Source organism: Chinchilla lanigera, unplaced genomic scaffold (assembly GCF_000276665.1).
Source record: "Chinchilla lanigera isolate Chin_1 unplaced genomic scaffold, ChiLan1.0 scaffold00030, whole genome shotgun sequence".
Taxonomy (NCBI): Eukaryota; Metazoa; Chordata; class Mammalia; order Rodentia; family Chinchillidae; genus Chinchilla; species Chinchilla lanigera.
Genome location: NW_004955431.1, coordinates 8,368,434 through 8,391,926, shown reverse-complemented (window position 1 = coordinate 8,391,926; position 23,493 = coordinate 8,368,434). Strand labels below are relative to the sequence as shown.

At 35.7% G+C, this 23,493-nt stretch overlaps 1 protein-coding gene across 3 annotated transcripts in view; it reads right to left on the bottom strand.

Annotated features, from left to right (window-relative positions):
- Nucleotides 1-23,493, bottom strand: part of Trpc4 (transient receptor potential cation channel, subfamily C, member 4) — a 195,940-nt gene that overhangs the window by 87,598 nt on the left and 84,849 nt on the right. For all 3 annotated transcript variants that reach the window (XM_005387650.2, XM_005387651.2, XM_013515720.1), the window contains one exon: nt 10,933-11,451. In XM_005387650.2, coding sequence (XP_005387707.1) covers nt 10,933-11,451 — 519 coding nt within the window. The remainder of the gene's footprint in view (nt 1-10,932; nt 11,452-23,493) is intronic.

Sequence of the window (23,493 nt, the reverse complement as noted above, 5' to 3'; positions counted from 1 at the left end):
TATACTATGCGATATTTGTTCTTTTTTTTTTTTTTTGGTTTTTCTCTGGCACTGGGAACCGAACTCACGACCTTGCGCTTGCCAGGCAGGTGCTTTTGCCGCTGAGCTAAATTCCCAGCCCCTTCTTTTATTCTTTTTTTTTTTTGGTACTATGCGATATTTGGATAAACGGGTAGATTGCATAATGTTCAAGTAAGGTTAAACATATGTATCTCCTGAGACATTTACATTTTCTTATCATGAAAACAATCCAAATTTTTTCTTCTGGCATTTGGAAATGTACCGTACCTAAATGTTAACTACAGACACCTACTGTGCAATTCCTCTCCAGAATGCCTCACCTATATCTAGGTGTTGTTTAGTATCTATTCATCAATATTTCCCCAACTTTTCCTCCTCCTTAAGTTAAGGAATTACTTTGATCAAAGATGTAAAACCCTGTACAAATAAGAACTACAGAAAACATTGCTAACCAAGACATATTAACAAAGATAATAAATGGACAGAAGTGCTAAGTTCCTGAACTGGAAGATTTAATAGTGTTAAAAGGTCAGTATCACCCAAAGTTATGCATAGAATCAACAGAAGTACTATAAAAGCCATGGTGACATTTTCTTGAAAAAAAAAGGAAAAGGAAATCTATTCTAAAATCATTTGGATTCTCAAGGAGCTACAATAACCAAATTTGGAAAAGAGCAAAGCTAGATTTCTTACACTTCATTTTCTCAAAACTTACTACAAAGCTTCAGTCATTAAAGTGTATTCATGCTGCCGGTGTAATAAACATTGGCCAATGGGATAGAGTAGAAAGTCCAGAAATGGATCCTAGCACCTTTGAACAAAGCATTTCTGACAAAAGTGTTCAAATGATGGGGAAAAGAGTCTTTTCTAGAAATGCTACTGGGAAGACTGAATATCCATATGCAAAAGAATAAAACTGGACTTCAGCAATAAAAGAGAACACTAACTGGATCAACGACATAGATGTAATTGTGTAAAACTATACAATTCCTTGAAGACATGACAGAATAAAATTTTTACAACACGGAACTAGCAATGTTGTGGAGCAGCAAGACAAAGATGATAAAAATTGGACATAATGAAATTGTCTAAAATTATGCACAAAATGACACTATTAACACAGTAGAAGTCAGTGCCTATAATGAGATACAATATTTACAAACTATATATCTGATATGGGATTAATATTTGGAATATATGAACTCCTAAATTCAACAATAGAAAACTTCAAACAACCTATTCTAAAAATAACTTGAATATAAGTGGCTGTTGAACACATAAAAAGATGCTCAATATCGCTGGGGATTTAGCTCAGCAGCACAGCGCCTGCCTGGCAAGTGCGACATCGTGAGGTCGATTCCCGGTACCAGAAAAACAAAAAACAAAAAACAAAAAAGATGCTCAATATCATTAATTACTAGGAAAATGCAAATCAAAATTATAATGAGATACAACCTCAGGCCCATTAGGGGTGAGATGTTAGCCAATCAGAAATTGGCAAGTGTTGGTGAGCATATACAGAAATAAGAATTCTTGTGAACTGCTGGTAAGTATTTAAAATAGGCTGGGGATATAGCTCAACAGCACAAGCACTTGCCTGGAAGCATGAGGTCCTTGGTTCAATTCCTTGGACCAAAAATAAATAAATAAATAAATAAAGTAGGGCAACTACTTGGAAAAGAGTGTCGAAGTTCTTCAAAACATTAAAAAGTGGGAAAGGCATTGTACTTTGAAAACACACAGCTAAAAATGCGGATTAGGTTTATTTCAAAAATGGAACTGTATTTTTATCTTGAAAGGCAGATTTCTGAATGGAGAGATTCTTTTATTATTCTGCTTTATAACTTAAATATTTATGTTATATACCTCCCTTTGTATGTCTTAACTATCTCACAGTAATACATTTTTTTTAAAGTCTGGAAAAATTCACTCTATACCATTCATAATTAAACTATTCTCTACATGTTAACAGCATGTCTCCTATTCATTCCTATGTTGATACTTACCAATAAAATTAAATACTTGGTTAAATTAACAAAAACACTGGTACATGTGTAATAGTTTCTGTAGAAAAAACCATTTACATTATTTATGCTGTATGTTTTAATTTTTAAAAGGCTAAAAACATTTCTATTACATGACATCATAGCTATTTGTACAAACAAACAGAGAATCATTTTTAAATATTCACAAGTAATTAGCTAGGAATCTCTGATTTTTTCTGAAGTCAAAGAGAGTTTAAAAAGAAATTCTCCACAATGCTAGAACAAAAGTTACAGTGTCAAGCAATAAATCTTATGTATTGTATTAATAAATGAGTCATCAAGTTCTACAGAGTTTTACTTTAATTTTCCCATATTTTTACATGGAGCAGCTGGTGGGCTGTCTAATCCAAAAAGGATCAGAATAGTACATAACCATAAAAAGGCAACTGGATTGATGCTCTAGTAGAGACAATTGAAAGCTTGATAGTCAAGGAAAGATTTTAAAATTATTAAAACAATATGAATTCATGTCATAATGTCAGACATCTTAAAGTAACTATTAATATGAATGTTTCAAAATCCTAAATTTACAACTAGTTCACAGTGTTGAGTATAATTAAAGTCCATTCTTACTATCAGAGATATTAAGAAAAAAATAACTATATTTAATTTTCAAAGGAGGTAACACATAACATCTTAAATTTTGACACAAATTTTTGCCAAACTAATTACATTATAAGAATATGTTGATATTTTAAAATTCAGTTATTTAAAATATTACTGGCACACTTTTAGACCTCTGTACTCTCTGTTATCCCTGGATAAGAGATTCTATTTTGGGATGGGATGATGATTGAATTTTGCAAATTCACTTGTTATCTCTTCCAATTTGGTTAGGCAAAATTCTAAAATACTCAGTCCACACAACTGGTACACAAAAGCTATACTGCTGGTCTTATCTCAAAGGCCAGGGCTGCTTCCATGTCCTAGAATATTGATTATTTTTCCTTAACCAGAGTGTGAAAATCAAACTTCTGCCTCTGGAGTCTAAGTGCCAGCCAGAGACACACCAGAAACCAGTAGTCCTTGAAGAAACAAAAAAACACAAGTAGAACTGGAATGGAAAAAAAATGACAAAGTACTTAGGAAGGGCAAGAATGAAATTATTGACTACAGTAATATGTTATATTACATCTTACAGCTTTCTGGCACATAAATTTAATCACATGATTAATGCTACATTAATAATAATATCAGTAACATTTATCTGAATAAATAAAAGGCAAGCTGTATGAGGAATTAAACTGGAAATCAATCAATATTACTAAAGGTGTTTTTATTTAACTTTGCTGCAATAATTAATTATCTAACTCTTTCACTGAAAGAAACACAATAGAATTGTACTTGATATACATTTGCCTATGTATTATTGAAGTAGTAACTCCCTAGCTCACTTTTAAGGGAATTGATCATTGGTTCTTTTGTCTTTCCCTGTAGATTTGTCACTGATGTATTTGTAGGGCAGAAAAAATTATACACAAATCTGTCTTGCTTTCTCCTCACCAATGAAGTCATTCTGACAGAGAATCCCTTAGAGAGGTTGGCATCCAAGCATTATTTTTAAAAAAAATGTTGTTTGACTTGACAACAAGAAGAGGCAATAATTCTGCAAATACTAAACTCATATCAAGTGCCTGTGTCATTGTATCTGCTATCTATAATGAAATAAAACAACTCTTTGTTTCAAGGAACGCGTGGTCTCATAAACAGGAAAGACCTAAAACAAATAATTATAATGTAATTGTAATATAGGAAGTGTATTTGCTCCCGAAATAGGACAGGGAGAGCAAAACTAGCCTGAGGGGGAAATGTGGAGCCCTTTAAAGATTGAGAAGCAGTAGGATCCAATAACACAAGGAGAAACTGCATGCAAATAACCAATGCAAAGCATATGTAAGAATGGAAACCAAGCTTTCTGGAGTGGCTGAGCACAAAACGAAGTCAGGAAGGACAGTGGTTAGGTTTGGTGTCCCTGAAGTCTCTTTTGAGCAGAGACCTGAAAATGAAGCAACCTCACATGCCTTGCAGAGGGAGGAGTCGAGGCAGAAGCCTTGGGATTGGGTGAGGATGGAAGCTGTCCCCTGTGAGCTCCATGCTCTTTTCTTGCCTCCATGAACCTGTGCAATGTACCTTCCCCATAGTCTCTTCTTTATTTTTGTTTTGAAGACTTCTAATTGATCACTGAAACTATTTAAAGTACTTCCCCTGCCCCCAGGAAGCCTGCCATGAAAACCTCAGTCCAAATTGGGAATGATTGCTCTGGACTCCAAGAGGGTGGCTTGAAGATACCTCATGCTATTATGTGAGCAAGGGCAAAATTCTAGGTTTCTGGAAAATTCTAGAAGAAATTCAAAGTTGTTCCGGAGCTTGCTATCTTTTTATTCTGCTCATCACAGATTTTGGTGCAGGATAGACATTCTGTAAGCATTTGTGGAGATGCAGTTAAAGAGAAGCATCTCTGGGGTCATAGGACAGCTCCTGGTGAGAATGCCTGATCCCCTCACTGTACTTGTACTTACAGTCTTTGCAAATGTCAAAAGGATTTTTAGCTTCATCCAAAAGTTAAAGCAAAGAGTGAAAGAGCCTCCAAAGCTGCAAGTCCCACAGCTCTCTGAGAAAATCCCCGAGCTTAGAGAAAGCTATAGATAACAATAGTGTTCATTATTTAACACTGAGTTGGTATTGTGGAAAACGAAAAGCAGGCTTTTGAAGACATCCAGCAAGCTGACAATTGGGCAGATCCAGGCCCAGGGAGAACTAGGCAGCAGCAAGGCCTTCGCTTATTCTTTTTTTCTTTGTCTGCAGAGGGTATGCTACCGCATGCTCCCTAGAGCGGAAGGAAGAGGGAATAGAGTTGAACACAAAGAATAAAAACATAATGCTGAATAACTGTTTTCTCCATTCTGTACCACCTGGAGGCCAGCTCTAAGCACACAGCTTCAAAATATTGCTTTCAGAATAATGAGTCACCAAATTATAGCGTGAGCACTATCAATCTTAGAGAGTTCCATAGTAGGTTTTGGTTTCCAAGAATTTACACATAAAATAACCTCTATTTGGAAAAATTTGACCTAATATGGTCAAGGAAAAATGAGGATGAGGGATAAGTTAAGAACTTTTCCTCTCGTGTGCCTAGTTTATATGGAAAAGTCAAGTGGGCAGTTAAATTTCAACACCACCAAAAGTTTCCCCAGAACTATAATGTTTTTGTTTCATAAATTTCCAAGTGATAACAGTTTGGTTTTCATGTTTTCCCAGGGAATATGAGATGGGAAAAGCTATTAAATCCATTACTGTAAAAAATGGCCAATCTTAGTGTTCATTAGTGATCAGTGACAAGGAAAATATGGCTCACTAACTAATGATTATAGAGAAAATAATCCTGAAAATTCAACCTGGACATTTGTGCAACAGAAGCAAAAGGAAGGGTGTTCATCCTTGGCAACGTAAGTGATCCCACCTGAATAATGGCGAACAGCTGACCTTGCAGCTTGATCTTGCTTGTTAACCACCCTCGAGTCAGAGGAACAAGTTCACACTGAAAAGCAATTTATTGGAGGACCAAGAGAAGGTACCCAATGCACAGTGGCATTAACATATATGGTCAATAGCCAAATGATTTTATTGTATGTCTGAAAGGAGTTGTGCATGCACATTTGCTCCAGTGATTAGAAGATCTCTTTAGAAACAAACTAATACTTTAGTTTATTTAAAGCAGTATCAAAACAAATTATATATCTCACTTAAAGCTAAGATCTGCTATTTTATGTTGCATCAGACATAATTTTGTCACTTTTTTAATCACTATAGTTGAAGGTAAATTTATACCATGTTATGGACATATACAATTTTAATTATGAGAGAAAAGAAGCACTGAGGGAAGAATTAAGAGATACTGAATACATGTCAGTGAAGCAACTTGGAGAGAAACTCATGGGGACTGAATTCTAAGCTGGAATATCTAGTGTTAAATTAAAAGCCTAATTGCCTGCCACAGTTCTGTCGGCACGCTGACAAGTTCTCAGCAGCCATGTACTTCCTCCATGACACAGTGGCCGGCTCTGAAGACACTGAGATGTTTGGTCCTGGGGAAGGGGCTGGAGTGCCGCTCTGGAGCATGCGTTGTCCATGCAGCCTTTGCCTAGCAACAACAGGTGTGCAAATACCTTTGTGCTCACACACAGGACAAGGAGAGGCAGGGGGTCCACAATGGGTCAGTGAGTGTGCTCTTCACAACAACAGAAGGAAGGATTAAGCTAGAAGAACAGTATTTTTAAAATCACTTTTACAGGTTTTATGATTATTTGCGTCACTCGGAATAGTTTCATGAATTCATACATGTCTATGATTTCTGTAAGCATTGCTGTGATAACAGTTTCTGTTTCAGACCCGGAGCAACCAGGTTCCAAGGGCATGTGTAACCCATGCCTGAAATGTTTTTAAAAATGCAAGTCCGAAGGGCAAGTTGAAATTGAGTGTGTAGCATACAATGTAATTTGTTTTGATGCCCAGAATGTGAAGAGTTAAAGAACAGGCCACTTTAGAGGCTGAGATGAAGTTTATAGATTACAGATTTTAGTACCAGTGTAGATCCTAATATAAATCAAGCAGAATACTGATTATACTAATAGATTATAAGAAGGATAATTTTCTTTTTTTATATTCGAAAAAGTAAAGCAACCCACAAGGCACAAATAAGAACTGACCACAAATTAAATTATGAAGCCAAAATTTGCCGCTGCCTAATATACAGTAAAACGACATAAAGTATTTTGTTTTTTTATATTGGGGCTTATAAAGTGATAGACAAAGACACAGTAATAATAACTGGATAAATTGCTTCTTGACCTTTTGGCTGTAACCAAGTGTAGTATCTGTTCTTATCAGTGTAATAATAATTGGATGATAATAGTCTTTCATGTTAAAATATACCAGGAAATAGGTGGTGGAGGAAAGCTCCTCATCTTGAAGTACCCAGGGATCGGAGAGATCAAGAAAGAGTCCTGGAGAGAGGAACGGGCCAGGGGCAATATACACCCTTCAAAGGCACACTCCCAGGTATACACTTCCTCTAGTGGGGCTGTATTTCCTAATAGTGCAGCCCATTCACCTGTGAATTCATTAATGGGTTAAACCATTCATGAGGTGAATACCCTCATGATCCAATCACCTTTCCAGGTCTCACTCTGAACCCTGTCCCATCTGGGATATGAATATGCATATGGATGTACTAGAACAAGTCTGAAATTAAGTCCTGATAACATCACGTGTTTTAATATCTGAATTTACAGGAAGACTATTATCGAAGATTTTTCTAGACTCAGTTAGGTAATTAGGTTAAACAAACATGCAGGTAACTGTACAAAATGGAGAGATTCTGCAACTTCATTCAGGTGTATTTATTTATGAGCACTTTTTTTCCATTGAGGTAGACTCTCACTATGTTACTTAGACTGACCTTGAGCTCTCTTGAGTTCATGCAATCCTCCTGACCCAGTTTCCTGAGTAGCTGGGACTACAGGTCTGCAGCACCACACCCAACCTGAGAACCTTCTTTAATCACGTGCTACTGTGTGATTGGTGAAAAAACCAGTTGTGTTCTTGACACTCACAGGGCAGAGAGGAGAGGAAAATGTAAGGGTATAAAGCAGTAGTTAATGTGTACAAGTAAGACCCGTACCCCAGGCAGTGTTTAGAAGGATTTGCTTCATGGGATTCTCTGTGGGTGAGGGGAGATGTGAAATAAGTTTTAAAGAAGGAGCACAGCTTTGTCAGTACAGATGTTCCTGAAAAGACATTCTAAAGCATGAAAGACAGACTGAAGGTAAACCTCAAAACATTTTAGAACAAACCAAGTAACACGTGAGATAAAAAGGTAAAAAGCAGTGCATTTTTGCTAAAAGAGTTTTATTTAAGACACACAATTTTACTAGAAAATTTAAAACCATGTTTTGCCAAAGTCAATACTTTGGAATGATCCAGAAATATGTTCAATGAAACATAACTTATGGATTCAAACAGTACGTGAGAGTGAAAATCTTATTCCTGATCTTTCTGTAGTGTCATCAGAAATACAATCTTACTTTGCTTTAGGACAATTATCAGCCCAAAGAAAATATGCCCTTTGATACTGAATTTGAGACACTCCAGAATGATATGTAAGAAATTTCTTGTAATTTTTTTCTTTGAAATCTCAAAAAAGAATGAAAGGAAAAATACAAATGTAATGTCTTTTTAAAAGTGTTTCATTTAAAGGATATTGCTAATTCTCATTTTCTTGTTACATGCAATATTTGTGGCTATCTTTCCTCTTGCAGTATTAGTGTGTATAATCCTTCCAAATTACAATTTTGCTTTAGGAAAAAAAGTATAAACATCTCAGAAGTGTTAGAAATGATCAAATGCCTTTGTTACTTTACTTCAAACATGCCTAATTAGAGATTAAATGATCTGTGGCTTTTTATTCAGTAAAGTTGAGCTTACTTTGTTTATTTGCAAAGCATACAAAACGGTCTAAGCAAAGAAATCAATTTAAGTAAGGCTGAAGATATTCAATGAATCAGAAACTAAATAGACAGAAATATATATTTTATGTTTTATTTTCTCTCCGAATAGACTCTAAGATCTACAAGAGCAGAGATACTTCATCATATAGTTCCCTATGCTCCACACACTGCCTAAAATGTGTTCCGTGAAATATATGTTCAAAGAATTAAAGAAGTAAATGACTTAAGAATAGGAAAATTACTTATAGGTAAACATAAGTGGATAATACCATGAAAGTAATTCATGTTAAAATTTTAGTCTTGGAATCTTTTCAATGCAAATTGGCAGCATGAATTGACTAAGTATCATTGATAGTTTACATTATAGGTGTATAATGAGTTTATGAGCAGTTCATTCCTGGGTCTTCACAAAAGTCATTGTAGCCAAAGACAAATTTAAACCAGCTATGAACACAGGACCAGAATCAGCTTCAGCAAAAACAGGGCTGAGTTGATTCACTGCAGAGAAAGCAGAACTGCACTAAGTAAGCAGAGGTGTCTGCTACCTTACATTTTATTGTGTGAATCGAACATCCTGGGAACATCATTCAGCTCAGCTGTAGAGAATATTAACAACTCTGAACAGATACGTTATTAACACAGATTTATATTCATATGACAGTCCCTAAATCTACCTCTCAAAAGAAGGCTATAGAAAGAAAATCATATTGCTGTGTTGAAAGTGGATCATTAAGAAGATCAGGCCCTAATTCTAAGGCCATGTAATCCCACATCATTAAAAAGAATGAACGGAATAACTTTTCATGGTCATATTAAGTACTTTCAGAATTTTAAATCAGAAGAAGTTTTTCATCAGTTCATCTTACAGCTGCATATTAAAATTATTCTGTCCTTAAAGATATTATGCTCTGAAGTCTTAAACAGAAGAACCTAAGAAAATATATTAATATTGTTAACACAGACTTAAATTAGGATATGTGGTTTCTCAGGCAGGGGAAATGCATACAGAAAGACAGGCTCTTTATTGCTCTTTCCTGAGTATTCCAGGTCCCAGAAAACCTGATCTGCTCCCTTCAATATTAAAGAAACTTTTATTGCAGTTAGTTTCAGGCTCCTATAGCAGTTAGATTAATTCATCTATTGAAATAATTTCAGGTTGTCTGGGACTTGAAATACTCAGGAGATAGCGTTAAACAAAAACAGTCAGACTTGGGAAAGAACACAAGGGCCAGATTTAAAAGAAACTGAATACGTTTTAAAATTCAGAAGTCGCTTCCTTTTTATCACTGTTTTTCATCTTATACACAGTTTTTCCAACTATCGTTCTAGAATAGATAATTAATGTCAATCAAGAACGGAAAGCAAGCCCATGTTTTCTGGAGATAGAGGTAAACATTCTTTGAAAACCCTTTCAAGCACAAATTGTGATGGAAACATAAATCATGCTGAGTGATATGTGTAAGAGGGCTGAGGCTTCTTTATTCCAATCTGTAGAAAGTACCGTACAAATAACTTCTTTAAATTTTTTCTCCTGACAAATCAACAAACTCAGCAGGAAAAGAAAGCAGTGTTAGCAGTTTCACTTGCTGTTGGGCTATAGGTGTTTTCTAAGTTAATATTGTCTAATATTCATTTTATTCATAATACTTTATACTTTTCTATAAGCCTTCACACGCCTCCACATGTTTTACATTTCCCATAAACCTGTGAGGAAAACATTTCAAATATATATATAAATATATAATGAATACTAATAAATGCACTCAAGAAGTTAATCTATGTGTGAGCCTTTGAAGTTACAAAGCACAAATGGCAGAACCTGGACCTCTCAGAATGGAGATTATAAAATTCATTAAATTTCCATTATATCACAAACAGGTACATACATTTCAACACAGATGACAAAAACCACTACCAATTATTTAACCACTTTTCACCGTTCTTCAGCCAAGATGAATATTAACTTGGCAAACGATAAATGCCATCCACTTATATGGGCAAAACAAATGCTTGTAAAACTCAGAACTAATTTGGTAGAAAGAAGTTTACTTCATGGTAAAGATGGTGAAATAGGAAGAAATTATTCAAAAGAAAGCGGAACTAAGGAGAGGGGAGAAGGAAAGAAAGGATGGGAAAAGAAAAAAATGATAAAAGAAGGATAAAATGGAAACAAAGCTTTGTACATAAGGAGGGAAAGAGGGATTGAAAAGAGGAGGGAAGGTATTGGGAAGAAAGAGGGCTCAAGATATTTCATACACATGTAAAATTACCTGTGATGAATACGATCATTGTGTATATCTAAATTGTACCAATAAACTTTAAACAAAGAGAATCTAAGGTGCTCGGATGTCAACACTCACCTCTTTTTGACGGTACTTAATGGCCAATTTTAGTCTTGCAAGATCATTTCCACTTTGTTCTTCAAGCAGACTATTGTCATCTCGATAATTAAGAATGATTTCCAGTTCTCTGGAACTCCTCGTCTGATCCAGCAGGTCCTTAGCAAACTGCTTGCACTGTCGTGACAACTCCTCATACTCTGACTTGAATTCGTTTTCTACTTTGCTCAGTTCCTGAAGCTCCCAGCTGAGCTGAAAGGCTGTGAGAAAAGGGTCTTCGCTGGACAGCGCAATGAGCGAGGGACTGGCCAGGGCCTTGTAGATGTTCAGTCTGGAACGTGAGTGGCGGAGGCTGTCCACGTCTGAGCTGGAGACGCACTCAACACAGTTACAACGGACCTCGTGGGGTCGGGGAACAGAGACGCCTTTCTGGACTAAAAGTTTTATTATCTCATAATTATTTGTATGGGCTGCCAAAATGATTGGGGTAATGTCGGGAGTAAATTCAGAAAACTGCTTATCAAGGAGTATGGGAGGTACCTAGGAAGAAAGAAAGCAGAGTGATAAATATTTATCCAATTGTTCAAGTCTGTGAATTTCAAACAGCATGCTATAGCAACATTGAACAAGGGTCATAAATATTTTGCCAGCTTCTTTTTTGCAAGAGAAACACATCTTTGGCTCTAAAGACAAAAAGAAAGAAAGAATTTTCTCTAGTGACACATTATTCTTCTGTAACTTGAATTGTGACATTTTATGACATCTTAAAGTAGGTGGCCAGGGAAACATTTTTCTTGATAAAATCATTTATTGCTCCCAAATTATTTTCTGACAGCTTTGCTTTCCTTCCTCCCAGCTATGGGTTTCCTAAATAATCAAGAAATTCACTGAACTATAGTCAGTGAGATGTTTGAAACTTTTCATTCCTCACTGAAGATTTTTCATTTGTGTGTTTGCCTTTGTTTTACTGTGAGTTTCCTTCTGCTTTCTTAACATTCAGGGTAATGATTGAAGGCGGCGTAGAAATAAGTGGGCTAGCCTCATGGATTCTCTTTGTAGCTCTTTTTGTGGGTATATTGTTCAGATGACAGAAGATGTTCCATTTTGAATACTAATATTTTTTAGAAGTAAGCAAACACTGAACCTGGTTACCAGTGTGAATTCCCATGGACTCAGGTCACCAGTGTATTTACCCATGATTTCCTTTGAATTATACTCTCGGGGTGGTAATGATGAAAATACTACCACTACTGACTAAAAGTCCTCTTGGTGCATTAACTCTTGTCTTTTATTACTCACATTTGACAGATGTGGTTCCTTAGGGATAATTAGAAGACCTGTGATTTGAACCCAGGTCCACCTGCCTGACACCCAAGTCTGTGTATATGTTGCTTCACTATTTGGAGTTTATAATTTATTCCCGCTGGTGCGTAGTCACAGATATATCTATGAAAACTGCACGCTACACAAAGACAAGATAAGCAAGGTGGAGAAATAATGACACATATTACATTAGAACGGGATGAGGATGATATATGAAGGAAACCACAAAGAATTAACAGAAAACAACTGTTAAGAAAAGGGATGCACATAATGAAGCTTCAATTACAGTACTTTCAAATAGAAGTTACAAGTTTTATATGTAACTACACATATTTGCTTTGAATTCATCTAGCCGTGTAAAATGTTTCATAAGAAAAACTGTATAAATATTACAGAGAATACATAAATATTAAACGCTATGTAAATATTAAAATGACCTATTCAGAGAGTTATTTTAAGATGGAAACAATAAATTGATAGTAAAGATGGCGGCAAACACTATTTTAAAAATGTATTATTTTGAGGGAAAATGAAAAGAAGTCTACAGAAAAATAGAAAGGCAACACAGAGAAAAGCATGACACAGTTCGTGACTGCAAGCTCAGCTCTCAGAGGGTAGTCAGAGCTGGGGAAACCTGACATTACAGACACAAAGTTATCCTGGAAAGTACTGGTGGCCCCAAGGATAACCAACCGACTGGAAATCCTAGCTTCTGGTGATAGCCGTGATTCTTGCAAACTTTAAATCCAGTGTGGGGATGTGGTCTGAAAATTCCTTGTTATGATTTGTGTCTGGATGTCCTCCCCAAAGCTTCATGTGGTCATTGGGGGGCAGGAACCTGAGTTATAGCATTTCCAGTTTGACTCAGTAGCACACCTTGGTCCTCACTTTTGAAATATCCTCTGCCTGTGCAAGAAGAGGGCCCTGGGATAGTGTGCGTGCTACCGCTGCACTAAAGGAGGTAGCCTACATACAGTGTAAGAGAGGAAAAGAGGCTTGCTTTTTCCGTTTTTGCTCTTGCTGCTTTTGTTGTCTTCCACTGCCATGAGTGATTGCCACACAATCATGTTACCCTGCCTTGGACTCAGCTGATTATGGACTGAAACCTCCACAGACTGTGAGCTAAATGAAACTTTCCTTCCTTGAATTTGGGCATTGGGTATTTTGTCCTAGCAGTGAAAGAAAAGTAACAAAGACATTACTTCTCTTGAATGGTAGACTAGCTTTGGAGGTCACATCCACTACAGTGCGCACCATAGTTTGGACTCTTATCACCAGGAGCCATTTAGGGAGGGATCTTACTGATTGGGACTGAGATACCTGGGGAATCAATCAACACAATTCTGCATATCAGGGGACAGCCTGCTGTAGTGACTGGATGGGAGATAGCTAGGACAGACAGTCATGGAGGGTGGGGTCAGTCACAGACCCCCAGAGAAGTTGAAACAGCAGGGAATTCAAGCTATGGAGGGCACGGTAGTGCATGGCACCACCCTACGCAGTGAGGAGCAAGTCTCTTCATTTGTGGTTTTAGGGGCCTGGATAAAACAATAGTAAGAATGAGGCTGGTAGACTAATATGTTCCTACGGTTTTCCCTTAACAATAGAATTTTTTGTTTCCCCCATTCTCCAATGCATTTGGGGACATGGCTCACCTTGGACATTTGCCACACCACTGGATGTACGGATGGAGGCATCCTCTGGAGTGAATGTACATCTACTCTGCCCACATCTCATGAGCCTATTTGCAGCTAGCTGATGTTTGAGGTGTACATTAAAAAAAAAGAAAGCAACATGGGAAGTAAATTGTTAGAACTGCCACACCCATGAAGTAGTAACAGTCCAGGCCTGGGAGGAAGGCAGGGCCGACCTCAGCCAGTGTACAGCACACATCTGTAGAGGAAGGGAGGAGAGCAAATACGACAATGCCCAGTTGCAGTCATTATCCCCACTCCATGCCTGGTGAATCCACTGCTTAAGGACCCGGGAAAACCTTCTCTCATTCCAGCCTTTCAGCTAGAAGGAAGATTTTTTACTCATTATTCTTTTTTTTCTTTCCTCTTTGTCCTATTGAATTATATTAACTTTTGTAAATTTTTAAAATTATATTGATCTCTTATACCATCCTTTTCCTGTTTCCCTTTGTTAAAAACACTTCTTCTTTAGCTTGCTTTTCCCTATCTCTTTTCAAAATTGTTTTATTGTTACTTTTATCTTTATGAATTCTTATCTTTTTAGTGTTTTCTATATTATTTTTGTCCATTTCTTTTCTATTGTTATTGGTAGTATGGTTGTTGCTTCTATTTATTTATTTATTTATTTATTTATTTATTTATTTCTCTATCCAGTTCATGTTTGTGTTATTGTTACTGTGGCTTGTTTTCTCCTCTGAGTTGTTCTGGGGATTAAACTCTTAGGAGAAGGCTGGGCATTAAGAATGCACTCATGAGCCACTTGTGGTGTTTTTTTTTTCTACAGTGGCTCTTTATGCCTGAACTGCATAATGAGACACTGCCTCAAAAAGAAAACAAATGAACAAACAAATGAACAAACCAAGAAAACCCTATGAAAGTAGAAGAGTTATTCATTTCTACAGGTGTACAAATCTTAACACACAAACAAAAGAAATACGAAAATATAAGGCAACATAACTTCCTAAGATTCACAACTCTTTAGTAACTGAATCTAAATTTATCAAAGTATATGAAACACCAGACAAATAATTCAAAAGATAATTTTTTAAAATAATCAATGCTTCAAAGGTGCTACAAATAAATAGATGAAGGAATTAAAGAATCAAATAGCAATTAAAAAGTTGAAAATAAATTTAATAGCAATTTAATAAAGAAAAACTCTAAAAGAGAAACAATAGAAATCTTGGAAATGACAAGCTCAATAAGTTAAATAAAAATTCAGTTTAAAGTCTCACAAATAGATTAGATTAAGTAGAGGAAAGATAAAGATAGGAGACTTATAGATAAATTTGATGAATTATCCAAAAGATAGAGGACTTAAAGATAAATTTAATGAATTATCACAATCAGAGGGTAATAAAAATATATTATGAACAAAACATCCAAGAACTGTGTGACACAATTAAGGGACCAAACTTATGAATAATCAATTTAAATGAAGAAGACAAAATGCAGACTAAAAGCTTAGAAATATGTTCACTAAAGTAACAGCAGAAAATTTCCCAGATCTTGGGAAGGATGTGTACACTCAGGAACAAGAATTTTTAGAAGCCAAAATAGACATACCTAGAAAAAAACATCTCTATATCGTATCATTGTTAAACTGCCAAAAGTACCAAACAAAGAAATGCTATTGAAAACTGTCAGCAAGAAGAGCCAAGCCTTTATAAATGCAAACCAATCACAGTGACAGCAGATTTCTTAGCACAAACTCAAATGTAGAGGAAGGCACAGTAATAGGTATTTCAATCCTGAAAAAAAAATAACCTGTCTTACTATAACTGATAAAGTTATTCTTCAGAAGGTACAATAGATCAATACTTTAAATAAAAATCTTCCAAGATAAGTGTGTCAGTTACTTTTTGCATTGCTGAGATAAAATACCCAATACCCAGTTAAAGGAAGAAAGGTTTATTTTGTTCTGCAGCGTTTGTAGAGGTTGCAGAGGTCACCATTTGTAGAGGTTGCAATCCATAGTTAGCTGGCTCTCAGGAAGGGTGGCACGGGAGAGGAAATCCCAGAGGAGAAGCAGTTCGTGGTAAAGCAAGTTGAGCAGAAGGCAGCAAGGCAGTGAAGGAGCAGACCAACTTCCTTATGTCCCTTTATATGCCATCCAACCTACCTGCCTTTTGGGTGATACCACCCACACCCAGGGTGTGGCATTCTTAATCCTAGTATCACATACCCTACTCCAGTCACCTTTAAATAGCCTCACCTATGATCACGTGAGGCTTTGGGGGGACATCTAGATACAAGCCATAGCAAAAAAGCATTATCTAAAGTAACTAAGTACCATTAAACAAGCACTGCAGAAGATACTTAAAGGAATTTTACACACTGACAGGAATCAAGACAAACACAATCATAGGACCGTGAGAAAGAATAAGTCTTACTAGAAAAGTAAACAAACAAATGGAATTATTAAAGAATCAACTTTGATTAATTCAGCAGACCATCAAAATTCTGAAATAAATCAAGGGCAAAGAATTAAACATAGATTATTCAAAACAACCAAAAGTAAAATATTAAAATGACAAGAACTAGTGTATCTTTTTCAATGATATCCTTGAATATAGTTGGTCTGAATTCTCTAATTAAAAGGAATGCATTAAAGTAAAATCCAAAAGGTTGCTACTTGCCAGAAACTCACCTCACTGGCAAAAGTTCACAAACTGAAAATGAAAAGACAGAGAATGATGCTCCAATTAAATGGACTCTGAAACTAAATACTAATAAATATATTCATAGCTGGTAAAATAGACTTCGAACAGAATCAGCAGAAACAAAAAGCATGGCTAACTTGATAAAAGCAACAGTCCATCAAGAAGATATTGTAAGGGTGTTTGCATCAAATGTAGGAGCCACCAAATATAAACAAATGCTGCAGAACAAAATGTGAGAGAAAGGCCCTCACACAATCATAGTGAGGACTTCAACACTCTGCTCTTCAAAATAGGTAGAGTTCCCAGACAAAAATTTCAACACAGAAACACCAGAGTTAAATTAATATGTCAGAAAGATTTAACAGATATTTACATAATATTTCATACAACACCCTCAGAATGCGCATTCTTTTCATGAACACACAGAATTTTCTCTAAGGTAAGTCACACTTTAGGCAATAAAGCATATTTTAGTAAATAAAAATGAAATAATTGATTGTATCCTATGAGACTATATAGAATGAAACTTGCAATCAACATCAAGAGAAAATGCAGAAAATGCCCAGGAACATATGGGCATTGAATAATACATTTTGAAATGAACAATAGATCATTGAAGAAATCAAGGAGGTATTTTAATATTTCTAAAGTCAAATAAAAATGGAAACACAGTGTCTTGTAACTTATTGAATGTAGTGAATAAAGTACTAAGAGGAAAATAAACAGCTCTACTTGCCTACATTACATATACAGTGAGATCTCAGATAAATAATCTAACGATGCATCTAAAATTTTCAGAACAATAGAAATAAATCCAACCCCAAATAAGTAGAAGGAAATAAATAATAAAGATCAAGATAGAAGTAAATGAAGTAGAGACCAAAAGAATAATAGAAAGATTAATGAAATAGTTTCTTAAAAAGATGAAAAGATTACCAAACCCTTTGCTAAATTCATCAAAGGAAAGCGAGAGAAGGTAAATAAATAAAATTAGGGAAGATAAAGGGAATATTATGCAGACATTCTGAAGTCCAGAAATCATAATGGAATACTTTATAATCTATTATGTTTATATATTGGAAAACCTAAAAGAAATGGACAAATTTGTTGACGTATATGACTTAGCAAAGCTGAACCAAGAGAATATAAAAAGCAAATAGATAAATAACAAACAAAGAGACTGAAACAGTGATAAAATGTGTCTCAGCAAAGACAATTCCAGGACATGACAGGCTCATTGCTGAATTTTACTAGACTTTTAAAGAAAAACTAAGACCAATATTCCTAAAATTACTCCATAAAACAGAATGGGAATAAACACTTTAAAACTTATTTGATGAACTCAGTATCACCATGTACTAAAACTAATTAATATATACAGTAAAAGAGCAAAACTGTATGCCAATGCATAGTTGAAAAAAAATCAATAAAATACTTTAATTCAAATTCAACATCACATTAAAAATATCACATACCAAGGACAAGTTGATTTTATTTCAGGGGTGCTAGAAAATGGAAAGCCAAGCCAAGAGAACATTGAAATGCATCCCTTTTTCGTTTGTTTTTTTTTTCTTGGTTTTTCTCTGGTACCGGGAACTGAACTCAGAACCTTGCACTTGCCAGGCAGACGCTTTGCCACTGATCTAAATCCCCAGCCCCTAAGACGTCCCTTTTTCAAGGGTTGGGAAAAATACTGTTAACATGGTCAAGATTGCTAAAAATTCTTTGCAATCTTTATCAAAATACCAGTGACATTTTTCACAGAATTGGAACAAAACACAATTCTAAAATTCATGTGGAAGTACAAGAGACTTACAAGAACCAAAGCATTCCTAGAACAATAAATATTGGCGACATCATAATACTCAATTTAAAATAAAAGGTATAGTATTGACATACAAATTGACATGTAGACCTATGGAGCAGAAGAGAAGACCAAGCAATAAAGAAACCCATGTATCATCAAGAATCTGATTCCTGTAAAAGGATCCAAAAACATAAGATGGAAAATAGCCTTTTCAACAAATGGCTTGTGAAAACTAGACACACACCCTAGAAGACTTAAAATAGATCATTATCTCTCACCTTGTACAATAAAACCTCAATGTTGAATATCTTCAGGTGAATAGACCTTAATGTAAGACCTGAAACTTTAAACTACTAGGGGCAAAACAGGGACAGGCTTGGAGATTTGGCAATGATTTCCTGCACAGAACTCTAGCTCAGGAAATAACAGTAAGAACTGACAAGTGGGATTCCATCAAAGTAAATAGCTTCTGCACAAAACGAAAAAACAAAAACAACATAACATCAGCCCACAGAATGGAAGAAAACTTTTTTCTGTCTATTCGTCTGACAGAGTATTAACGTGCAGAATAAATTACTCAAACAGCGCAATACAAAATCAAGTCACCAATCTTTAAATGGGTGAATAGACCAAACAGACATTTCTCAGAAGATGCAGAAATGGTAATAATTAATGTGAAAATGTTCAACATCTTTAGCTATCAGGAAAATGTAAATGAAATCTATACTGCCATTCTATCTCATCCCGACCAGAGTGGCTATTATCAAGAAAAAATATTCTGGTGAAGATGTGGGGAAAAGGAACCCTTCTACACTGTTACTGGGGATGTAACAATACAGCCACTTTAGAAATCAGTGCGGAGGTTCCTCAAAAGGTAAAATTAGAACTAATATATGGTCCTTCTCTGCCCCTTGTGGGTATATACCTGAAGGAATAAAAGTCAGCATACAAAAAAAAAAAAAAAAAAGTCAGCATACAGTTAAGATATCTGCACACCCATGGTTATCACAGCAGTATTCACAATTGTCAAATTATGGAATCAGCCTACATACACATAAACAGATTAAAGGATAAAGAAAATGTAATTTATACACATAATGGAATGTTAATTAACCATGAAGAAGTATGCAATCATATCATTTGCAGGAAAATAGATGGAACAGTAATAAATCATCATTTAAAGCAAAATAAGTCGGAATCACAAAGGCAAGTATCTCACATTTTTTCTACATGTGGAATCCAGAAAAACAAACAAACTGAAAAATGATGCAGAAGTAGAAGATGAGCTATTAATGAGAAAGAAGGGAGTAGCAAAGGGGTAAGGGAAGAGAGGGCTACAGGGAAGGAAGACTTGAGGACAATAAGGTGTATGCAAATAAGCAAATGTCAGGGGAGACTTTTTATTTTATTCAGCTATTGTGTGTTAATAAAAATGAAAAAAATATTAAAATAAAGTTTAAAAATTAAAATATGCTTATAAATATTGGAGGAGGGCTAGACATGGTGATATACTTCTATAATCCCGGAACTCTGGGAGGCTGAGTCAGAAGGATACCACATTTGAGTCTAACTTGGGTAAATTACTAATTTAGTGAGACTTTTATACAAACAAAAAATGAAAAAAGGACCTAGAACATAGCTCACTGCAAAGACCCTGAGTAGCATCCCTGCTACCAGGGGGAAGGAGGAAAAGAGTAACCAGATATTTGTTTAAATAGAATTTTACATTTAAGTGGAATCAGCACATACTTTATATTACTTTCAAACTAATTACATTTTCTTTCAAAGGTAATGTATTTAAATTTAATTTATATTCACTACACAGAGAAAAATTTTAATAGGTAAAATCGAACAATAGGTGATCTTCAAAATTAACAGATAAGGTTTTATTATGGTAGATGTTTGGGGCCAGCGGATTAATAAAAGTAAGTTCCTGTGATAAAAGTAAGCTGCTACAAATTTAAATGACTGATATAATTGCGACCAGAAAAATATTAGAGATTTTATTTTGTTTTTTATTTTAAAGAGAAAAAAGAAAAATAAGAATAAAACAGAATTTCAAAACAGGTTAGTAGGAGAATTACAATAATTAATACATTACCTATTTTATCTTCATAGTAGTTATTCAGAGTATAAGGTATAGGCATGATAATTTGTCCAAACAATGTTAGTACAAACCTTTCTTTTCAGTGAACTAAGAGACACCAGCTATATAACTATCTTAACTATCTTGAGTATGCATATATTTTTTCTTTTTCACTTCCTTCCTTTCCCCTTTCCCCCATCACAGTTTGTCTTTTCTTCTGAACAGTTTCTTCCCAAATGACTGATTTAATTTGAAGGAATCTCCTGTATTCAGTACAATTTCACTCTAGACTTTTATACTACTCTCAAACTGTCAAAAACTTTAAATTACCATGAAACACAGTCGTTCAGACTATAGTAGGAAATTTTATGACAAAATCGCCATAAGGTGACCATTTTTAAGAACACATTTTTTCAGAAAACTTCCTGTATTATACTATTAGGCAGATATGCAACTTCCTAGTTGATTCCAGTATGCGAGTCTTCCAAGAATACCCGTTAATGAGTTTCAATACTCAAAATATTACTATGAACTTAGAATTTAGATTATCAATATCTCTAACTTTATTTTTTATAATAAATTTTACTTTCAGAAGTAAATTTTGAATGGAACTATTTTGTAGATCTACCAATGAAAATAGTTTATTGCCCATTAACTATAAATAACCACTTTAATATGATGTAATTTTAACTATGTTAAAGCTTTCTCCTATTGATGTTTATTTTTTTGTTTTGTTTTTTTTTTTTTTGGTTTTTTGGGTTTTTTTTCCTGTACCGGGAACCGAACTCACGACCTTGCGCTTGCCAGGCAAGCGCTTTGCCGCTGAGCTAAATCCCCAGCCCCTATTGATGTTTATTTTATTTTATTTTATTTTATTTTATTTTTTTATTTATTTTATTTTATTTTATTTTTTTTGGTTTTTCGGTTTTTCTCCGGTGCTGGGAACTGAACTCACGACCTTGAGCTTGCCAGGCAGGCGCTTTGCCGCTGAGCTAAATCCCCAGCCCCTTAATGTTTATTTTAAATTCCCCACTGTATATTGTCTTCACCACTAATTCCCTAGAACCCATCTGGTCAGTTTACTAGGTGTTGGGAACTATTTGTCTTGCTTTACTCCACTGGAAACTCTCCCGTGACTCTGACACAGATGAGCATGCAAACATCAGAGTGTACCAGGTCCTGGAGGGCAAGCCCAAGTTCTCTTCATTCCATTAAACTAGGAACTAAATTTTAAAAAGTCTTTAAAGATTGTTGCTGGTTATTGAGTACTAACCACATGCCTAAATTAATTATTACACAGTGCTTGAAAATTCCAGGTTTTTATTAGTCTATCATCCACAATTTTTACTGCTCTGGTTTGGATAAGATTTGTCCCTTAAAAGTTCATGTGCTGGGAGCTGGGGTTTAGCAGTGGCACAGCGCCTGCCTGGCAAGCACAAGGTTGTGAGTTCGATTCCTGGCACTGGAAAACAAACAAACAAACAAACAAAAAACAACAAAAAAAGTTCATGGGCTGGCTCCTTGGCCTCCAGGTGACTACGCTGAGAGGTGGTGGAATACAGAAGTTCAGCCCAATCGGGAGGCAATTAGGTTAAGGAGCGTCACATTCATGAATGTGTTCATCTCTTTCTCAAGAGACTGTTTGCTTCCCTGCTGTCTCATGCAGGTGCATTGCTATAAGGGGCTTTTTCCTTTCCCCTTCTGCACACTGAGTTGACACGTGATGACCTGCAGAGAAGACACTGGCGTCATGATATTACATTTTCCCCCTCAAGATTCTTTCTTTATTTTAAAGAATATATTGTGACTACTCCCCATAATCATTTTGCACTGGCTCAAGTCTGACATACACATAGAAGGTAATGACTTTTTATTCTTGGTGAAGATGGTAATCTGCTTCTGAAGATAGTCACAAAGGTAGGTGTCAGAAGTACAGAGATGAATCCAGCACACAGACTTCTACATCTTGGAGGTAGAGTTGCACATCTGAGACCTGTCATCGGCTGACTTCACACACACACGGATGTGCACAAATCCTAGCATACATGAGATTTTTTTCTGAGAATACTATGGTAGCATACTTTGAAGGATGAGTGAAAAATTGGGATGGTTGAGGACAAGGGGAAAAGCCTGGTATTCTATTCTGAGTTGGAGTTGTAGTGACGGAAAAGGTAAAGCTGTGCTTGAGCCCTGTCAAATGGGGGACGGGAGAAAACAGAAGAAAGGAGTGGAAGAAATAATGATAAATGCAAAGGTGTCAAAGGAGACATCTAGTTCAGATTCCCTGGAATTCCTTTAAGTTCAGATGCTGATATCAATTTCCCTAGTGTACAACTGTTTAAAAGAGAAAAGTGATCATAAATAAAATTCTAAAGCTCAAAGAAGTTCCATTGGAGGAGCCTCTAATAGCACAATTGTCACTACCAGCCCCTAATAGAAATCACAAACCCAGCTAGAACCAGCAGCCCTCCCCACTCTTGTTTACCTTTCTGATCCTATGAATAAGGGATGATACAAGGTAATTCCTTCTCTTGATTTTTTTAGTTAATTAATCATCACTTTAGTTGTATAAATATGTGAGGTGTTAGGGCTGCGGATGTAGCTCAGTGAAAGAGAACTTAGCTGTTATGAACAAGGCCTTGGATTTGAGCTCTACCGCTACAAGGACAAAAAAGAAAATGAAACCAAACAACAGAAACCCTAACATTTATGAAGTTTAATGCAATAATGTGATACTGGATAAAGCGTTTAATGATCCAATCAAGCATTTCCTTCTCCTTAAATATTCCTTAGCTTGTATTAACAAGTCATAATCGTGTATGTTTGTGGCATATACCGGAGTGTACTGAGAAGGGTGTATTTTACTACCATCTGGGGGAGGCGGTGCTGCCGTCTCCATTTCCGTCTACTCTGGGGAATGCACAACACTGAATCCAGGCGGAGAGCATCAAACAGGACTCTGTGACTTTGTTGACTCAGCTCCTGCTGCTGAGACATTTACCAGCCCAT